The sequence below is a fragment of the Fringilla coelebs genome (assembly GCF_963513975.1).
Source record: "Fringilla coelebs genome assembly, chromosome: 4".
NCBI classification, from domain to species: Eukaryota; Metazoa; Chordata; class Aves; order Passeriformes; family Fringillidae; genus Fringilla; species Fringilla coelebs.
Window position 1 is genome coordinate 6031185 of NC_140032.1, and position 21288 is coordinate 6052472.

The 21288-nt window shown below is 40.2% G+C and overlaps 1 protein-coding gene across 1 annotated transcript in view; it reads right to left on the minus strand.

Moving 5' to 3' along the window:
• The window catches only part of KDM3A (lysine demethylase 3A), a 30969-nt gene that overhangs the window by 4308 nt on the left and 5373 nt on the right, over positions 1-21288 (minus strand). The window contains exons 4-23 of the mRNA XM_084204678.1: positions 21149-21259; positions 19512-19614; positions 18774-18898; positions 18219-18291; positions 18050-18138; positions 15812-15963; positions 14244-14815; positions 12828-13029; positions 11220-11434; positions 8400-8552; positions 8014-8109; positions 7554-7681; positions 5700-5886; positions 5044-5213; positions 4063-4299; positions 3494-3665; positions 2467-2557; positions 1792-1922; positions 892-1011; positions 669-808 (exon numbers count right to left, since the gene is read on the minus strand). Coding sequence (XP_084060804.1) covers positions 669-808; positions 892-1011; positions 1792-1922; positions 2467-2557; positions 3494-3665; positions 4063-4299; positions 5044-5213; positions 5700-5886; positions 7554-7681; positions 8014-8109; positions 8400-8552; positions 11220-11434; positions 12828-13029; positions 14244-14815; positions 15812-15963; positions 18050-18138; positions 18219-18291; positions 18774-18898; positions 19512-19614; positions 21149-21259 — 3267 coding nt within the window. The remainder of the gene's footprint in view (positions 1-668; positions 809-891; positions 1012-1791; positions 1923-2466; positions 2558-3493; positions 3666-4062; positions 4300-5043; positions 5214-5699; positions 5887-7553; positions 7682-8013; positions 8110-8399; positions 8553-11219; positions 11435-12827; positions 13030-14243; positions 14816-15811; positions 15964-18049; positions 18139-18218; positions 18292-18773; positions 18899-19511; positions 19615-21148; positions 21260-21288) is intronic.

The following is a 21288-nucleotide window of genomic DNA, read 5'->3' on the forward strand; positions in this document are numbered from 1 at the left end:
CTTCCACCAAGAAAGCCATAAGCCTGACCAGGCCAACAGCTGTTAAGATAATCCAATTTATCTTTTTAAATATAAGCACATTGGCTCTTTCCACTTTCAGATCACCAAAGAAGTTTCACCATTAAGACCACAAAGACCTCTGGACCATCTGAGGTAAATGTGAACACTGAAACAAGCCCTTTTGGATGTGGAAGCACATCTCTACAAAACCCTTAACTCCCATGAAAACATGAAACAAAATACCACCCTTAATTCAGATCTCAACAAGGCAGGGAGGAAAAAAAAGGTAGCAAGAGAGAGAACAAGGAAAAGTGTTATGTACCATGTACTGCTCTGACATGTCTCAAAAAGATCTCACTTTCTTCGAAAAAGGATCAAATTAAACTGCTTTTCCTTAAATCTAAACCAGCTATTTTCTTGTTCACTATGTAACATTTCTCATCTATGAGAAGAGTGGGCAGAAGGAATCTCTGCATACAAGGTAACTGCAAGCTTCAACTCTCCACTCTTTTCAGGTCCTACAAGAATCAAGGCATAGAAGTTTTGTCTTAGATACAACTCAAGTTGTTTCCACAGTAACCAGGATATGAAGGAGGAGAAAAGCCCCAAAGATAGAGACTTGCAAGCCTCCACAGGCAGAAGATCAGTGTTTAAGATGAGCAGCTCACCTTCTTAAGGAACTCCCGGATTTTCTCTGTATCCTTGGCAGCATAAATGTGCCACAGAGCTCCGGGCTTTTCTCGGCTTTCAGTGAAACGCTTAATTGTCAGTTCATCAGAGTCCCCATCCTGGATGGTCTTCAGCACCTCTGTGGAAAGCAACACCAGCAGTTACACCACAGGATCTTCCCTCTGGCCACAAATATCCCCCCAGACACCACTAAGTCTTTACCTTCCTCTTGATCAGCCTGGCCTTTGGGGATCCCCACGTAAACCATGACGTTGGCTGCGTCAGACACATCCAAGTGCAGGTTTGTTGTGCCATATTTTCTGTCCTCTGGTGTTATTAATCCTGGGGGAGGATTCAAAGAGGGGAAAAAGGAGTAGCAGATCCATTAGTAAGACAAAGAAATGGTACACCACTGTCAGAAGCACTTTCTGAGAAGATGACAGTGCTTTTCCTTCTACCAACAAATGCTTCCAGAAGAGCAATTTGCATCCTATCCAGGACTTTGCTCCATCTTGTGGCTTCCCAAGTGATCTGCTGACAGGCTGATACAGATCAATGTATCTCTGTCTAGCCTCTATGATATATAAAAGTCATGTTTAAGTCCTGCTAGAAAAGGGTTTCTACAGCAGTTTAGGATAAAACAGTCTCTTTTTCACTCTAAGCAGCAGCTTATACACAATTTACTATCCACCATCTCTCTACTGGCCACACTGCTGCTTCATTTTAAATGTCTTCTGAGTGACAGCAGATGAACCAGACATGGGAAAAAACTGCTCAAGGAGAGATTAAAAGCTAAATTATACAGTACAAAAAGGAGAACAACAGAAGCAGCAAAACATCAAATACACATTGCCAGCTACAGGCAAGAGGCTGTGGAGCAAGTTGATTGGAAGTCTGAGAATAATTACTATTGGCTTGAAACCACCTGGACAAAAAGATGTTCAATAAAATTAATCATATCATGCTCTGGATATCATTGATACCTATAGATGAGCCAAACTCAGGTTTTCTGATACATGGGATTAATCAAATTGTCTACAACAGCAAGGATTCACATAATCTACAATAAATTTCAATAGGAGCATGTGGTCAGTGTGACCTTGAGAGTGAAAAATTCCTTACCATAGGCATTGTACATCTTGGGGCCCAAATCTGGTCGCACAAAATAGTTGGGAAGTCGAGAGGCAAGGTTGAGTTTGCCACCTCTCCTGGTATATTCTGGCAATGGGATATTTTTCATCAAATCATCAAACCTAAGGTAATGCAGCAAAATTTAACATTAGGTAGTGATAAAACCAAAACCAGACTGCAACAAAAGCTCTCTCCAGTTGAGGAAGTGTACTCTTTCCCTCAGGGGGTTTGCTGGACACCATGAAAAGGAGCCAAACAAACAAGGCACAGAAATACAGCAAATAAATTTAACTGCTCTGGAGTAATGCTATTTCATTGTGTAATCATCTCAAGGAATATCAAACAGCTTAAGTCCAAATATTTAAAAATGTTTGGCCAAAAACTAAGCTTCAACTGAACTTCAGATTTCAAAGTGATCCAGACTTTTAGGAGCAATTTCAGGTGCTCACTTTACTTAGCAACAAACACAATGAACCACAAAAATTTATCATTAAACTTGTGCAGGATTTCCATTTATGTCAGGCATCTGTGAGAAACAGAAGTGTTCACGTGGCATCAACTGCTGCTCAAAGGTGAGGCAGGTATCAAAACCCAGGAATATTCCTACAGTCCGTTATTTTGGGGGTGTGCCACAGAACCATGAACATTTCCTCTGGAAATTCATACCTAGAGGGCATCATATCTCTGAAGTCTTCTCCTGGAGGCCAGTCCTTAAGCTTCAGTACCATTGGCTCTCCTTCTTCTGTTCTCAGGCGACCTAATTTGAAATATTAACAAGTCTTTGTTTTTAACAGTTGTATAATCCAGAATATGAAGAATTAAGATAAATAAATCTTTATCTCAGTCTAAAATCATGTTCATTCCACAACTTTTCATGTAGAACTGAAGACATACAAGTTCCTCTGATACCACAGTAGGGTATCACTCTCATGACAAACGTGTTACAACAGGAGATGTCAGAAGACAAGCAGCCCTTACTGCTTCCCTGCCCAAGCACTTCCTACAATTTAGCTCAGAAACTGGTTTGAGGCCAAAAGCAGCTGATGAAGTCAAACCTCTTCAAAGATAAGTAACAGAAAAGAAAGGTGTGAGTCTCCACCTCCCACTCTTCTTGCCCCAAGTATGAAACACTCTAAGCTTACAACTGATTAAAACAGTAAAGCAGATCCTTAGATAAGGATGAGTAACAGACACAAAGTAGAATCCCAAATGCAATGGCAACTGTTAAATCTCCTGGAAAACCTCAAGCTCACCTCCCCTAAATCTATTTTTGTACAAAGTAACTTCAAGTTCCTCAGAACAAAGTAGTACCTTCAAGTTAAAACAGAAGCACTCATGTAAGGTGTGAGCACCATCCCTACCTGTGCTCTTCTGTTTCACTCAATTGGGAAAAAAAAAGCTGGCAGATGAGCCTACTTGCTAGGAAGATCTTAGATTTCCTTAGAATGTTTTCCCAAAAGACTAAAGGCAGCCAAACATACTCCTGAAGGAGAGTACTTCATGGGAATGAGTTTTAATCCAGGCCACAATCCTACGAGCATAAATGTCTGCAATGCATCCTCACCAAACTGCCCAAGGTGAGGAGGAATCCTTGAACATCTTGTACGCTGCTCATGGATCACAAATCTGTGCTAGGACAGAATTATTGCTGCTGAGTGTTCTACCTACTGGAACAAAAATTCACAGTACTTACTTGAAATATCTTCAAAACCATCCCAGAAATCCCCTACAGTAGCTCCAGTGATGATTTCATTGGTCCTGCAGTTAACCAGATCTACTTCCTGTTGGCCAAATTCCTTCCTAAATGACTCTGGTCTCCAGAGGTCTGCATTTAACTTGTGATGCACTCCTGACACCATTACAGGCTAGAAAGCAAAAGAACATATTCTGAAGAATAATTAAACACCAAATATTCTAACTACAACAGGGTAATACATAAAATACACCGAGCATTTGAATGCAGGCATTTTGCAAAATGAATGCTTCAGAATTCTGCCTTACCATGCATCTGAGCATTCTATTTCAAACTGAGGCAGCTTTTTATACATAGAGCCACAGCTTTTTATATATTGAGCCATAATTGCAGCTCTGTGCTTAGAAACAAATTTAAACAGATCCTTAGATAAGGAAATGTAACAGTGCTCATGTCACACATTTGATGAAGGTTTAACCTTGCTTATCACTACAGTAACAGTAGCTGTGCTTCAGCTGAAGGACAAAGCACCTGAATTGCAAATGGCAAAAGCAGGGCAATGAGGATACCTGTCCCTGCTTCCAGCACTCCCTGAAGACATTCCAGTTGCTCTCATTGTTGGGGTCCTGCAGGCACAGCAGGCGGTTGTCACATAACCAGTAGTGGGGTGTGTCAAAGCCCATGATGGTGGGCTTTATGGTCAGCCCTTGAGGTTTCTTAGGCAGGTCTGTAATGGCTCTGTTTTGCACCAGGGAAGCAAAAATGTCATCAAGGATTTTGGGTGTACTCTTCAGTCCATTGTCTGTCTGATAAAACACATGAAAGAACAACAAAAAATTAGTGCTCTTTTCTGTTGCCTTATCCTGCAGGCTTTAAAGAAAGTATTTGCCACTGTGAAAATTTTTCACTTGAGATCCAATTGTGCAGAGAAACCAACAACTGCAGAATTCTGCTGTCTAGAAAGGCACCATCATTAAATGCCAGTGCCATTTCTTACACTTTATCTACAGAATTCTGACACAACAATTTCTGCTGATTTGCATCTCAGCAACACTGCAGAAACCCAGAACAGGACTTGCTTTATATCAAAGGGCAGAAATTCAGTTTTAACAAAGAACTCTCAAAGCCAGTATTCTTCCCCATCACTTTGAAATAACCTCTGTAAGATCAGACAAAGCCCAGAAACATCTGAAGTGAACCAGGCTGCAAATGAGGTAAGGGGAAGAGACCACAGAAGATTCTTTCCTCCATCTGCAAGTTCATTGGTGCCTTTTTTTTTTGAGTCTAAAAGACATCCCAATCAATGCAGCTACCAGATTCTACCCTAAGGAAGTTAATCTGCTTTATCCCTTAGCTCCCAGCTCCTCACCAAGACCTAGCACCACTAAGCTACTCCTAACTGAGCACTGAAACTGAATTAGTCCTTTTTCCCAAATGAAGACAATTTTACTGTGACAAGAAAATAAACTGCCTGTGGCAGTTGCTCACAGGTTTAAACAGAATCTAAGCCTGGGATCAACTCAAATTGTAGGACAGAATTTTTCCTGTACCTTTCCTGCAGAAGAGTTCAACAGGTTCCTCAAGAAGCCCGTGTTGTTGTTGCTCACAGGGGTTAATATTGCACTGTTGAATGTCTGCAGAGCTGCAGCTGGCTTGGCTAAGCTAGGGAGTGTCTGAAGAGGTTTATTTTCATTCTTTGAAATTGGTATGAGAAGTTTCTCTGAAATGAAGAAAGGAAAACTGTGAGAATACTTAATAACTGTGGAAATACTTTGAAGTTTTTTCAAGACAATATCCTCCTACATGCATACATGTACATATGTACATGTATATACATATATAAAAATCTTCTCCCAATACATGCACATAAAATATTTTTCACTTAACTTTCTTCAATAAACCAACATTTTTAAAACCTCACATTCTAAAAAAAAAAAAAAAAACCAAAAAAACCACAAACAAAAAACCAAAACCCCCAAACAACAAGAATTCTCAAACTGAATTTCCAAGAATACTTGCATCAACAGGGTTTTAATCCAGTTTTTGAAACAGAATATGCTAACTCTGCCAGGCTTTACTCCAAGCCACTGAAGACTCATCCCAGCAGGCCAGTGACATCACTCAGCACAAGATACTGCTGGGTCTGACCTATATTCTTCTGACAAACAGCCACAAAGGGGTTACTCTTCACTGCTTCTACACATACCTTTGTTTTCTTTATTCACGTTTCCACTGGTTAGGTTTGAAAACCAATTTAATGAAGGAGAAGTATTTACAGAAGCAGTTTGTTTGCTTCCAAGTGCTGACTTCAGAGGAGGATCATGTGTAGTGACTTGTGGGCTCAGGACAAAACTGTTGTGTTGAAGGCCAGGCCTGTCCCCAGATGCCAAGTGCTGAAAAAGCAAAGCAAGAACTTGTTTAGACACAAACACTCTACACAAAGGCAATACAAGAAACAGCACGTCCAAACCCATCCTCTGAACAGTAAAATGGTTTGGCCCTCAAAACGTGTGATCTCCACCAGAGGTCAGCATTGCAGTCAGGATCAGGAGGTGGCAGCTCAGCAGGATTTGGGATCTCTGGAATTTAGGAGCAGCCAGAGTCCATCCCCCCTCAAGACAAGCACAGAGAGCCAAGTTTCCCAGGTGCATTTTCTGGGATTGCTTTGGGAACCAAGTGCAGTTTCAACAGCAGTTCTCACATTTCTAGTCAGAGCTGATGCTCAGGCCAGGGCTAAGCTGGAGCTGCAGTTCAGAGGACTAAAACAGACATAGAGCATTCCTAAATTTTTCTCTGAAGGTGGCAGCAAATGTGCACTCACCTGCCAGGTGTGAGCTACACCTGCCTGAGTGCAGCACTGGCCTGGCCAGCACAATCCAAGCATGGGATTGTCCATCTCCTGATTTATCTGGTCATTTGGAGGTTCTAGGAACAGACTAAACAAAACCACAGCTTTGCCCTGGGATTCCTGCATGACTGGTGACATTTCCTCTCTCTGCTCAAACAATTTTCAGCTAAGAAATGATTCTGCTCTTTTACTGCCTACCATTACATTCTCTATTTCACCTCTCACTGACTGCTGATGCTTGGCAAGGATTCTAAACATGACATAATACAAAATGTTTCAATCTTTAATGAGCATATCCTCACACAACCAGTGCAGTAACTAATTCTATAAAGATGTGCAGATAAATTTAATGCAGCTCTTTGTCCAGAATCACGGGAATCTTGATTCAGAAGACTGAAGCCAAGTCAGTTGAATGCTAACTTTTGATAACTACCTTCCACACTTCAACAACTGAAACATTTTTTGTCTCTTCTGTTCATTACTTACACCAAAATCAAGCCCACCCTGCTTCTTACACTTAAGGTGACATTTATTTTCGAAATAAGGTTATGGATAAGCATCTAACAAAATTAAAATCACTTAATTCATCCCATTTCTTGTGAGATACTTCCAAACCAGGCTATTCATTTGTGCTCTGTTTTCAAAAGCAAAAATACACTACATTCATTTATAAATATATGTATCTTGTGGGGTTTCCTTTGTTTTGGTTTTTTTATAATACAGAGAAGCAAACCTACCAGATTTCCAGAGAAATCAGTGATTCTCTACATTCCTCTAAATCTCAATATTTTTCATGTTTAGCTCTTTTATGAATCCCAGTACTCTTCCACCTTACTCACTCTTTTAGATGCTGCATGTATTATTATCCCCAGGACCCAAGGAATAGCCTACACTTCACTACCATTCCCTCTCATCTGTTCTTCATTTTCTTATTTTCTTCTCTTAAGGGATCTCTCAATCTTGCTCTAAAAACCCTCGCTGAGCCTTTTTCAAGGATAAGTCAACTATGGAGGCCTCAGGATCAAAGGGACACAATGAGATTTCCCCAAAAACTCAAAGAAGAGCTGGATCAGAAAGATGAACAGTGAATACAAATTGTCCCTATGTGGTGGGGTTGTCACAGAGGTCAGGGCTACAAAGCCAAATGGGCAGTGGCTTCAAGAATAGACTGACACAAACTTAACTGCACAGACACAGAGGCAGTGCCAATACCTGTTTGGAATCCTCCTTCAGGGCTGGCTTTGATAGTGCTTTGAACTGCTTATTTGCACAAGGACAATTTGCCTTTATTCCCCATTTTGTTCTCACGGAGTGAACAATGTCACCAACATCATAGAGAGCTGAAAGGAAAGAAGCACAAATGAGCTCACACTGAATCACAACATCCAGAAGTCACCAGGACTTTTTAAGAAACTGTGTGTGCTGTGCAGCTAAACACTAATATGTGAATACTGTTCATCATTAAACAAGAAGTTGCACTACTTCTTTGTAAAGGTCAAAGATAATAAAATAGTATTAAATACATATGCTATTCCTGTCTTTGGATAATAAATGTTAAGCTTTTACTAACTTTACTATTAAAATCAAACCTCACTCAGTACATTATCAACAACACACAAAAGACAGCAAAATCCTACAGCACATTTTAATGTCAATCAAATATTTCCAATACCTTTTCCAGGAATTATTTGTGTAGGCATTAGATTCTCTGGTTCATGTGCCTGCCCCTTCACACATTTAAACCAGGAGAAAGTATCTGAGTCATCATCTGTAAAACAAAACCATTACAGTTTTTTGTTACTGCTCTGGAAAGCCACATATTGGACTGTTAATGATACATCCAACCACAGGCCTACAACAGCTCCTTTGGGTTGGGAAGGGTTTGTTTTGCTCATTTTTTTGGCTCATTTCTTACATCCAACCACAGGCCTACAACAGATCCTTGTGGTTGGGAAGGCTTTTTTCGGCTCGTTTAAGGCTGTCATTGACTTCCAAGTCCAACACAGATTTTATTTCCCCTCTCCTCCCTCTGTTTCAGGGAGCAATAAGCACTCCCACCTTCATGTGAGCTTTTCTTCCTCATCCTGTAGCAATCCACACACACCCCAAAGCCACACTTGGAGCAGACCCAGTGCAGGTTGAAGATGGTGGTGTCGCACACGTCGCACATCTCGCGAACGCCGCGCACCGCGCGCTTCCAGGCCACCTGTCCTGCAGGCAAGGATGGGACAGCCAGAGTGTTAGTGCCAACAGATTCAGTATCTGCATGGTAACCACAGCCCCCTAAACTACACTGATGTGACTCAGACTTGGTCTTATATTGGGACTCCAAAAAATGCTTTTGTTGTTACACAGCAGTCCAAGTAATTGAGACCAGTTTGCTTCCTGCTGTGCAGCACCAACCACAGCTTTTATTCCTGACACCTCTGTCCAAGTTAACAAGCACATTCCTGACAGCCTCCTAAGTGGAAATCCCACAGATACTCCAGGAAATAAGTTCAGGTACTGCTGGCAAGCTAAACTCAATGTGTAGCTTGCCACAACCAGCTTATCCTTTTTCTCTGTTCAGTGGCACGGTGGGCAAGCAGCTGTCTTCCTTTGGGGAAGGTTTTATATGTATGTGTTTGTCTGACCTTCTCAGAACGGTGAATTTTCTTCTCTGAAGCACTGACTGCTTTTCAGGTTTCCTCTGTACACACTCTATTCCCCCTTCCTCATCCCAAGCCACTTCTTCAGTCCACTCAAAACATCCCAAACACTGACAGTATCTTTCAAAAAATTACAAGCCCTTCCAGGGCTGTATTATTTTTGCTGTGAATCTGTGATTATGCAAGAATTATTTTAGCCTGATCTCCACTTCCTTATGTTACCAGCTAGAAAACTAGACAAGACAAAAAGCACACACCTGCCTCCTCCTACCACCTTCCACACTTGTAAATTCTCTGAAACTTTCCTGCCCACAATGTTTCTTAATTTTAAAAGCAAGTTATGAGAGACCATGTCCCAGTGCATGCTAATAAAACCATAACAGCATCCAAGACATCTGCTGCTCTTGTTCTGAATAATGCCCATTGACTATGTATGGAACAACACTGGAATAGCTCAGCACAATTTGTTCTTAAGTAGGAGGTAAAAATTGTTTGACTACTTGCTTCAGAATTCTTCCAGGAGACATAGGTCTAAATATCACCAGCTCCATTCTTCTCTGCCTTTTAAAAACATGCACTATATTTGTCATTTTCTAGGTCAACTCTCCAACATCCCAAACAGGATGAAGGCTTTTTTTCTTATCTTTTGAATTCCATTTCCTATCTTTTCTGAATCTTCTCTCTACTACTCCTATTTTTTTGGTTCCTCCTTGTAGTCTAATCCTGCTTCCTTTAGGCATTTGGTAGCCAAGGAACAACGTGACCTAACAAGCTGTTCTTTCTACACCAGTCAATCTTTTACTTCACAGGGAAAACACATTTAAATTTACCATAACTTCAAGCCATGGTGGCAGAAGCATCTCCCTTTTTCCTGTGCTGACTGAGCACTCTCCCACTGTACTGTTCAAAGAACACCACATATTCACACTGTAAATTACTTCTTTACTGCCCAGGGCATTAAAAATAACCTCCATATTAATGAAAGTGACTTCCCTTACCCTCAACAGTTAGGGCAATAAAATCAAAGATGAATTAATGAGATTTTGCTCCTTTCAAGCCAATTCCAGAACTCACATATATCTGTGCTTTTTAAGCAGAGGATGTTTCTGGTAGCTATGCCAACAGATGCATAAGAAACACCACACCTTCCCTTTGTTTCATGAATTCACCCAAAGCTTCACTCTCCCAAAAGTGTTTCTGTATCTTAATCTACACATCTCACTCTGGCTACAGATGATTTGGTTCCACAGATCTGAACATGTAGCAGGTCAAGAGAAGAGCAAATTCTGCAGATTCCAAACAGTCCAAGGTAAGACCCCACAGTGAGTATTTCTGAAATATCTCAAATCTTCCCCCTGCTTTTGAAGGGCATTCAAGCTTGTTCAGCTTTTTTCTTCTTTCAGGACAGTGGAGTGACTGCCAAACTGAGAGGATCTTTATCTAATGTCAACACTCCACAAACACAGCAGACAGTGGCAGTCCCTAAACCGTGCTGTACCCTGGTCATGCACTTAAAATCCAGAAAACAAACAGAGTTTTAGAGTCATTCTGCTCTGAGAAATGATTTATGCAAGGCTGTAGACTTCCCCATTTGTCTGCTCACATTTCCTACAGAAATATTTTGATGTGGCCAAACCCCTGTGTTTGGGGGCGCTAAGTTTGCCCTGTCCTACACTGATTAACCTCCCTAGTCAGTTATCCCATCACCAGCACTTCTCTGGTCTATGCCCAGAAGGGCTGCACACAATCACTTCTAAAAGTGCTACTGGAAACTTGCTAGGGGAGGAAAAAAAACCTCTTTTACTGACAGACAGCATTAGGTCCATAATGCAGTAATAATAAAACAGGACCAAAGCAATCTAACAGAACCCTGTGCAAAGTAAAATCCTTATTTCATTTTCACACCAAGAAGAGATTTTGTTGTCAGCTACCTGGTACTTTACTTGGTATTTGTTTTCACTTTGTAACAGGAAAAGTAATTTGATAAACTGAGAAACAACTTCTGACAAAGAAGGATGGAATTGCCCTTCCCTTTCCCCCTCCCTGTGAGGAGCAAAGAGTTGTTGACACCAGTTCACAGTGGCTCTTAACCATTCCCACTCTGAAAAGAGAGAGACACTCAAGTCTTATATGATATTTCCAAATGTATGCAATTCATTTTCCCATAGAAGCTCAAAGCTTCACATTAAGCAGTGAAAACACAAATGATTTCAATACAAGTTGATCTTACTGTGTGGTTCAATTGTTGACATGACTTCCTTTTCAGATATCACCAGCTGGCAGAAGTGGTCTCCAATGTTGGCCAGGATGTACTTTGCTGTGTCCAGATCTAGACCCACAACATTTTTGGATAAAGGCAGCCACAGGCTAATAGCCTCAGGGTCGTACTTATTTGGAGTTAAGAAACCTTCCTCACGCAGTATTCCATGCTTATTAAACTGCAGCCTGATGGAAAAGGGGGAAAAGGAGAAAAAGCCCTCATCACCTCAAATGCTGTACTGGTTTAAATTCATTCCAATCAGTCAATGTTTGAGTTGCAAATGTGTGTACTGTGTGCCAATGAATTTACTCAAAGGTTACAACAGACATGGGCAAACATACTGGTCCACTAACATTAGGCATGTTCAATGCACTGCTTGTTTTAAAGAAAAAAAAGACTGAAAACATTCAGATTTTTAGTCAGCAAATCTACCTTACAAGTGGTTCTTTATTCACACAAAACCAAATCAGGTTTACAATTTTTAAAATGCACTGGCATTAAGGCCACATCTAAAGATGGCAACAGCAATAATTTTATCTAGGACTACATACAACTCTCAAGAGATGTTAGAATGCCTTAAATATAGAATATATTTCAAGTAACAATTCACTTGGAAGCAGCTGTCAAAAAGCATCAAGCAAAATTTGAGTAAAATATATTCTTGAGTGATTCTGAGTAGGTGGAAAGAATGAAATCTATATTGTTAGTAGTGTCTTAAATGGAAAACATGAAGAGGTCTGTTCAGGAATCTTTTTACTAAATGCTGAAGAAGGAAGGTGACCTCTGATGACAACATGTGCTCACTGTAGGGTTAGGTGTGCCATGAGAACACATGCTGGCAGCTACTGTCATCAGACAAATGCCATCTCCAGATTTGGCAGATTGCACATTCAATGAAAAGGGAAAATTCCATCAGTTTCAAGTTCTAAACCAAAGGATTCATGTGATTTGAACTGCACTGCAAGTCTGGATTGCTACCCTGAGAGGATGAATTAGCCTACTCTGTTGTTACTTTGGTCTCACACATCAGATTACACAAAGATTTATTATAGTAAAATCTCTAATCTGAGGATAAATAACAGATTAGTAGCATATCTGTATTTTTTAAAATATTTAGCAACAAAACTGAATTCCAGTGGGTGCACAGATTAAACACTTCCATGAGAAGCTTAAAGCCCACAGCCACTTACTGCAACTCTTCCATGGCTGTGGGTTCATGGCTAACACTTCAGGTGTCCAACCACTAAACTTCAGGAAACCTGCATGGAATCTACCCTCTCATTTGTATCTCCAATTTTACTGAGCTGCAGCACTCAAACTAAACTCATGTTATCCCACTGGCACTCAGCCCAGAACAGCAAAATAAAGAGCTCTAAGTCCTGCCAAAATATTTTCTGCTCAAATGAAGCACTTGTACCATTTCTAAGGGCTAAAAAACCATTGGCAGCCACTCATCAGTTGGGTATTTGGTCTTATAGCTACACACCAGCATTAAACAGCTCTGAAACAGAGACCTCCATGAGATCATTCTGGGGTTTTTTCCCCCTTTCCCAGGGTGTTGCTGTGAATTGCTCTCACCTCCTGAAGTGGAAGAAGCGGCAGAAGACGGTGGAGTCCCTCTGCTCCTTGTTCTTGCGGTAGCTGTCCAGGCGGCACTCGCGGCACTTGTGCAGGTGAGGGGCGATGTTGTTGCAGGAGCCGTCCTGCACAAAGGCCTCCCCGCTCTGCTGCAGCTTCTTCACTTTAGCAGCATCAGACAAGATGGACTTACGGACAATCACTGCAGGGAGAGCAGCCAGAGTCAGAAAAGTTTCTCACAGAAGTGCCAGCAAATGTATTTTAGTGAAAGAGTCACATCAACTTTTCCTGTAAGTTTCACGTTACACTGAAACTAAGTTATGCTAAAAATATTTGCAGTTGGCAGAAACCTCTTCTCCAGTCAGCAGGAACTGTCTCAAGCTGCAGTTCCAGTGAAGTCACACAGACTCTGTGGAACCGAGAGCTCCTTTCACTTTTTCACAGAGGAGCATTTTGAAAGAACATCTGCTTTTAAAGGAAGTTTTTCAGCCAGTTGGAGCCCTGAGCAACCATATTTCACAAGAAATGGGGACAGAGTACAACCTGGCCATTTCTCAGTCCTGTTTTCCCCCTTCATGATGCAACAGCTTTCAGCATCTTACTGTAACAGATGCCAAACATTTCCCTTCCTCCTACACTGCCAGTGAGGCCTTGCAGGGGACACAACAGTGACTGCTTGGCTGGCTGTGCCTCCATGCTAATTATGGAACAGCACATGGTAATCCAAGACCAAGCAACAAGAGATAGGAAAAAAAAAGGAGGTGGTTATGTAGGGGGATTCCCAGAATCCTGAACAATCAGCAACACCACCTGAAGCACAGCAGGACACACGACACCAGGAGTCCAGCTCCTTCAACAACTACAGCCCTTCCCCACCTGTCCCATGTGAAAACCTGAGGAGCTCACCAAATGGAAAAGAGGAACAAGGTGGGTGGTTTTGGGGCTCAGTGGGTTTTAATTTTTGGTGGTGGTGGGTGGGGGTTTCTGTTTATTTTGCTCTCATGACAGTTTTTAAATCAAAGCCCCTCTTGAACAGAGCTTTAATGAGGACAACTTCCATCCCTAACCACGTTTGTAAAATTTAGTACCATTGCTAAAAGATAGGCTCATTATGCCATCAGCATCTGTATTCCAAAAAGAATCTTGATTTTGTAACCTCTTTTGCCATTCTACTCTTGCATATATTTTGTAACAACTAATTTCTAAATTTAATGATTACTTGTTTTCCTTTATCAGGAAAAGGTGTTTCTCCAGTTTGTTGTATTCCTGCCTTAAAAGAACACAAAAATAACTCAAACTACTGATTTACTCACAAAATTTAAATTACTAATTTTGCATATGTAACAAATTACCTACTTCTAAGTAGTTAGAAATTTCAAGGACTTTCAAACGACAGGAAATTTTAGGAACACTTACTATTATCCTGGACCTTGGCACTTCCAGTCCAAAAGCTTTCACTTTCACTTTTCTCACAAAGGATCTCATTTGAATTTCTTCTAATAAAAAACTCCATGTCTGCGAGTTCATCAATCTTGTTTCCTTTGTGGCTGCTGTGGCTGTTGCAGCTGCTTTGTGATTTAACCCCACACTCACTGAAGGACAGAAGATGAGCATCTGAGGTTGAGGGTCTGCAATCTAAAGTTCTCGGCAGTTCAACAGTGCCACTGCCTCTGGGTATTGCTATGGAAGGGTTGGGATGCTGCAACTGTTTTATGGAAATGCATTCCTTGGGAAAGTTTGTTGTGGCCTTCATAAAAGTTTCATTAGTATTCTTCAGGTTGGTTCCCTTTTCGTTAGCTGAATCAGTCAAAGATGAAGATCTTGAGGTTTTCAAAGAGGTATATTTACCATTTTGCTCACTGGGATTTTGTGTTTGTTCTTTAGACATAAAGCCCACTTTAGGGAAGGCTGTCAGCTCTTCTGTCAATGGTTTAACTCCAGTACTGAGACAGGAAGGATGAGTTTCTGGTAGGCTTCGTCTACATGTGCTGAAACACAACATGCAGTAATTAGAAAAAAAACCCACAAATATGTCAAACAAATCAGAGCATCAGCTGCTCAATCTAGCCACACTTAAAGCTTGAAAGGAGAAATTTAGTTATTTAATTATGTGCTTTGAGTTCTGATGTGTGAGTATCTGACATTTTGTGTGAGGCTAAATAGATTAGTGTTTTTCAGGTGTTTGATTTTTTGTAAGAGTTTGAACAATAAAACTCTACACCCATGTAAGCACACACAAATTTGGGTGTTTGCTGCTACTCCACTTCCTTCTCTCACAAAGAAATAGCTGCTTTCTCATTTCCTCCAGGCAACTGCTGAATAACCAAATGCATTTCATTTGCATGTCTGTGGCAAGATTCTCAAGGAACTTCTGACTGCCACCACAAGACAGTACGCTGGAGACTGTAAAACCTCTCTCACACAAAAACCTTTTTAAAAAAATCATATTTTCCACATTCAGCATGTGAAAGAGACAAAACTAGCAGAAAAATCCCTTTTAGCACTTCAAAACTGGATTTTCCTGTCACACTATTTCTACCATTACATCCATTTTGTGACAGAACTGGGGGTAACAAAAGTCCAAAGGCACTGGTGGTCAACAGAACTGTAGCTGGGGACCTGTAGCTGATCTGCAAGAAAGCAGACACCTGCCTGAACAGGTTTTTGTTTTTTTTGGGGGGCAGGGAAGGAATGCATTTGACAAAGCAGGCACCACACCTGTGTATCCTTTTACAGATGGGGACAATGAAACAGTGACACTAGCCTGGGACACTGAAGGGCCACTTCCTTAAAATTAAGTAAGAACACAGCCTTAGGAAGTAAATTACATATCCAGGGCAGGCAAATCTAACACTTTCCTATGCTGGTATTACAAAAGAGTAGTTACTATGGCTCTTGAAAATGACCTCAGAGTTTGTTGTGCTAAGAATCAGAATTCTTTTTGGAGGTAAAATGTCTGTATAAGCATAAAACTGCTTCCTTACCCCTGAGGAGTCTCTGCACCAAGGTTGGGTGGTGAGTTGGCTGGCAGGGGCAGGCCTGGGTGCCTTTGGTCTTTATTTGCAGGAGTACATCCCAGCAGTGCTTCACCCAGCACAGTTGGTACTGACTGCACGTGTCCCTGACTGGGAGAAACCTGCAAGGAAGATTTTAACAGTTAGGAAAATTCAGGACAACAAATTATGGCTTTGCAGGATTCAGCCTGAAAAGAAAAATACAGTAATACTATTCTTACAATGTTTAATAAAGTCAATGAAAGAGTCACTAAGTTCATGAGGTGGAAAGACTTTAAAATGTCCTTTTAAACATTACAGTTCCATGAAAGACTGTTCACCCTAATTCATTTTCCCCAGTTAACAACTAACTTTTTTGGGGAAGCGTATTAAGCTTGTGGAAAAAAAAGAGAAAGCTCTGCTCTTTGTAACTGCCAGTGCAACAATCTTTCTAAAGTAATTTCAGTAATTGGCAGTCAGAAATAGATTTCTAATCTCAGCTGAAAATCCCACAGAAAAATCAAAACTGTGAAGACTGACAGCATTACCAAAGATCTAGATGTGAACTTTCTTGTAGCAAGAAAATCTTTGCACCAGAGTTCTAGAAAGTGTTAAGTACAGAAAGCTTACATTGATTAAATCACCATCCTAAGAAATCTGTAATTAATTTAGAAATACAACAGGCCTACCAAATTAGCAAGTGTCTTTAGAACAGTAGCTTTTCTGTGGGGGTCCTTCCCCAGCTGGGAAGTTACACTACAGGCTCGTTAGCATCAGCTCCAAAATATTTCCTTTTTGCTTTAGTATTATACAGCTGTCAGGCACCAAGTCAAGCTCTCAGAAAAATGCTGCAGATAATTAACTCCACACAAGAAATCAGTACTATCACATACTTATTTACAAAAAATATGGCTTCAGCTAATCACTCCCACATACTGACATCCACCAAAATCAGAGTAACAAATAGCTTCTGGTTTCCTTACTAGAAAGCACACTCACTGTAACCACTTTGAAAAAATGGTTGCAAGGCATTCCCCAAAGAGTGCAAAAGTGAAAAATGATCCAGTCCTCTGAAGGAAGGTAGACTGGAAAACGAGGAGTAAATAACTTCACTACTTAAAGGAAAAACTATGGTAAAACAAGTTATGAATTCAGATCATGGTAATTCTTCAGGAGGGCATTTGGAATGTAAAACACAGCCCAGCTTTGTGTGTGTCAAGCAGAAATTATGCAGAAACCTGAAGAAAGACAAACTGAGCACCAAAAGCTGCTAAAGGTACCCAAGCACAAGCTGTGGAAACCCAAGACTGCAATCCTTGGCTGCTCCATCCTGCCCTGCTGCACACACTTCCTCAGCAGTAAACACAGGACAGGACACTCTCCTCATTGAGACATCTTACCCTGTGCTTGGTACCTCATGCAGGTTCTCTGTGAGGTTGTGAAAGATCTGCAGAGCTGACTCCACTCAGAACTGACTGCACAGAAGCAACACAACCCTGTCCCTCCCATGCCAGAGCTTCCCAAAGACTGGCTACTCCTGCCTAAAATGCAGGTTTTGGTCTGAAATACTGGGGCAAAATTACAGGGCAAGTTTTCTCCAGCCAAGCCATGATTTTTCATTTTTGCATTTCTACACTGAAGTTACCAGATTGTCTTTTCACCTTTGAGAGCTGATTTATCTCTCAGTGATACCTGGCAGGTCACTCACAAAAGAAATAAAAGTAGACATGAGAGTACCAGAAAAGTCACATCTCCCTTCTGTGCTGGAAAAACCTTCAACTGCTGCTTGTGCAGCTTGAATCCTCAAAGCATCCAAGTGCAGCTGAAGGTTTTGGGTTCATGTACAAAATGGTTAAAGAAGGAACATGAAAAGCAAAGGTTATAAACCTTAGAACTCCTTTGTGTTTTCTCCTACTGCAAGAATACATGACCAGGCAGACCAACTCTTAAGCAGAAGGAGGGGGCAAAAAGCAAAAAAAGTTTAAAAAAACCCACAAACAAAAATTGAACAAAAACCCCAACAAACCACCAACATTCAAGGCTTAGCTTTTGCTCCAATTATCACAAGGCAAGATGTTCAACTCATGCCCAGACAAGTCTGAAAGAACTCAACACACCCTCCAAGGGATTATATTTATCATTCTACTTTCCAATCTAATCCTTATTTAAGATGTTTTGAGAAGTGACAATCATTATGTAACAGCCATATATAACAGAGCAAGACATTACCTCAGGAGAAGATTTTGTGAGTTTAGCATCAACGCTTCCACTGCTGTCAGATGACTTCCTTTTCACACCCCCAATTTTTTTTGATTTATCTGGAAGAGAAGGTGATCAAGATTAGTCTATCACAAATAACTTACTTAGTTTTTGAAGGACAAAAAGTAATAAATCTTACCACATTTTCCATTATTGTCATAGATGATTTCAACATGAATTAATTCTGGATCAAGAGTTTTTAAAGCTGGAATCTTGAAAAGGACAGGAAACACAAAAGCAGCCATTTAGAGAGGTGAAACTCTATTTTAATATATTTATCTTAGATGTGGTGGTATGGACTAAGCTTAGACACTTAACTTCTAGGTTCTTTGAATACCAAGCTGAATTTATCAACACACCATGTGACAGTGTCTCTGCATAAAAACAACAAAACTGGTGCTTGAGAACTTGTGCTGTCTGCACAGCACAGAGAGCACAGAAACACAGATCATGTTTGCTTCACTCAAAATAAAAATTCCAGGTCTCCCTCATTTTTCATAGAAGGACATTTGTTATTTAATAATCTACCAGCAGCATAAAGAAACACTTTGGGTTATATTGCTCTGCACTACACTGACACCCATGTTTAAAGATTACAGTAAAGACAGAAATAAAAATGATGCTGGTGGAGACATAAATAAAATTTGCACTTATTCCCCATATCCATTTGTAAACCACTGCAACTCATTCCTACCTCCTGACAGTTGACTTCTAGAGTTCTTGTAGCTGGATTACCATTGACAACAACTGCTGTGAACCACTGAGTAGAAGGGTCCAGGCTATAAATCCTAATTTTTGAACCAATTATATTTTTTCCACCTACAAAATTGGGAAAAAGAAAAAGGAGCTTAAAGACAAAGGAGGTATGAAGATGACCACAGTTATCAAAATTAATTGTTCCTGTCCTTACAGTATGGGAAATGAAAGATACAATATTTACCTTTCCAAAAAGGTCACTCCCTACATGTGCAAGCACATAAGTACAAATATGCTGGTGTGAACCCAGTAATTAAGAATTTAAAACTGCCAAATAAAACAATTTAAAATTTGACTAAAAAAAGGAAGCCTCTATACAATACTCTGGAAGTCTTCATAAACAAGCAACAAACTACGAAAAAAAAAATCAAGTTACTTGAAACAATAAACAACTCAAAATTTTTGAGAATTGCTACAAGTTTGATCTATTTCACAAGTACCAAGCCATCTATATGTGCCTGACTTACATATTCACTCTTTCAAAAGAAATACTTGAAACTTAAACATCTACAATCCTTCACATGTTGCATTCCATGCTGTGAGAGTAAAATCAGTATTTTTAAAATGCTTTTATCCCCTGGAACAGATTACCAATTAATTAAACCAAGACTGCAAGGATTTTCCCTTTGGACTTGGGCATTTATTGCCAGTTTTCTGCTCCACAGTATGCTTGTACCTTGGACCAAGCGTGTCTCATCAAGGTGTTTCTTAACCAGAGCCTGAATTTCTTCATTTACATTTTGATCATCTTTAAGAGAAAGCCTGGAACCATCCACATCCTATTTCAGGAAAAAAAACAAACAAAACAAACAAATAAACAAACAGAAGTCTAAATTCAGGATAACGCTTTTAACAAAATCCCACAATATTTAAAAACCAGATGGCAGCAATTCACACAAATCCAGTTCTCATTAATCTGTTTTCCATCAGTTCTAGGATGTTGGACTGGAGGCAGGTAATTTTTTTATCACTAATTCACAACAAGATATGTAAGAGAGTCTGAAATGAGCTCTCCAGGTCTACTTGAATATTGTTCTGAAAATAACCCAGCTTTGAGTACTACATTGCTAATGAGCAGGAAGTTTAATTGAACTGTCCAGTCTTAACTTAGGATTTTAAGTTTCAGAAGCAGCAGCATATTTGTCCTGAGCAGATGCAAATAAAAATATTTTATGCTTCTATTTATGATAATTCCAGGATCCAGTCTGTGTCAGAAACCATTAAATTGTTTATATGAATGAAAACAGAATCAGCTACATCTAAATTATTCATAAATCTTCAGCATAATGTACATGTATTATTTTTTTCTCTCAAATTCTTGAATGAGAATTGATTCTGAAATGGAAAGGTCACTGCAAGTTTCCACCCAAGGCTCAAAGAGTGCAAATGAGAAAGGGGTTTGGGGGTTGGGTTTTATCTTTTTGTCCCAGGCACAGCTTTAATATTCGTAAGAGGCAGGAGACTGAAGAACTAGAAGTCAATAAACTGTTATTCCAGATGCCAGTAAAGCAATCTTTTCCACTGCAGTGCTGAGATAAGGCTTCTGCATGAAGAGATCTCAACCCTCCTGGTAAGCAAGACAACTATCTACAACTCAAATTTGGCTTTTAGTGACTCTCTTGTCAGTTTCTCTAAATGACTTGTATATTTGCTGACTGTTAACAAGTCTAAGTAGAAGATTAATGATGGCACTACTTGCAGTCTTAACACAGGACAACCCTTACCACTTTTATTTCAGGCTGTTTACAGGTCTTGAGAATAACTTCCTAAAAAGGCTAAATCTTTTATCTTTAGCAGGTACTATTCTTCCAAACACATGCCCAGGGACAACAGTTTCAACCCACCTGTACCTAATTTTCACTAACAAACTTTCCTCTGGTGCTCAGTAATTCCACCACCTCATTTACATTCTGCCCAATTCCTCATTTGTTTAAGATTAGCAGTGATGTGCTTCTGTTAAATAGCAAGATTTATGCCAGACATTCCTGAAACTCCTTGCACAAAGTTCATGTTCAAAAGATAGGGAAACTATTCCAGGCTACCCCCAAAATCAACATGGAACTACTGTCACCTGAGCTGAATAGCTGTCCTAGCACACTCCAGCTCTCCTAAGTGACCCTGTCCTGAATCAGCTCCAGAGGGTTTTTAATCAGACATGCTACGATCAGAACTGATACTTATGAGTTACAGAAATAAACACCTACTACAAGTTTTTACCCATCTGAAGTTTGCATTGATTACATCACCCTGATGCATCCTAAATATCAAAATAAGAGATTTATCTTCCATCTTTAAAAAGCCAGTCAAGGTTACCTGGATGGGTGTCAAGAGGTCTTTAGAAAGGAAAACACATTTCTCTTCGCCCAGGTAGCGCACTGAAACCAGTGATCCCATTCCAGCTTTGTCCACCAAGGACTTGTAGGTCTAAAAAAAGTGATAAACATGTTCTGAGA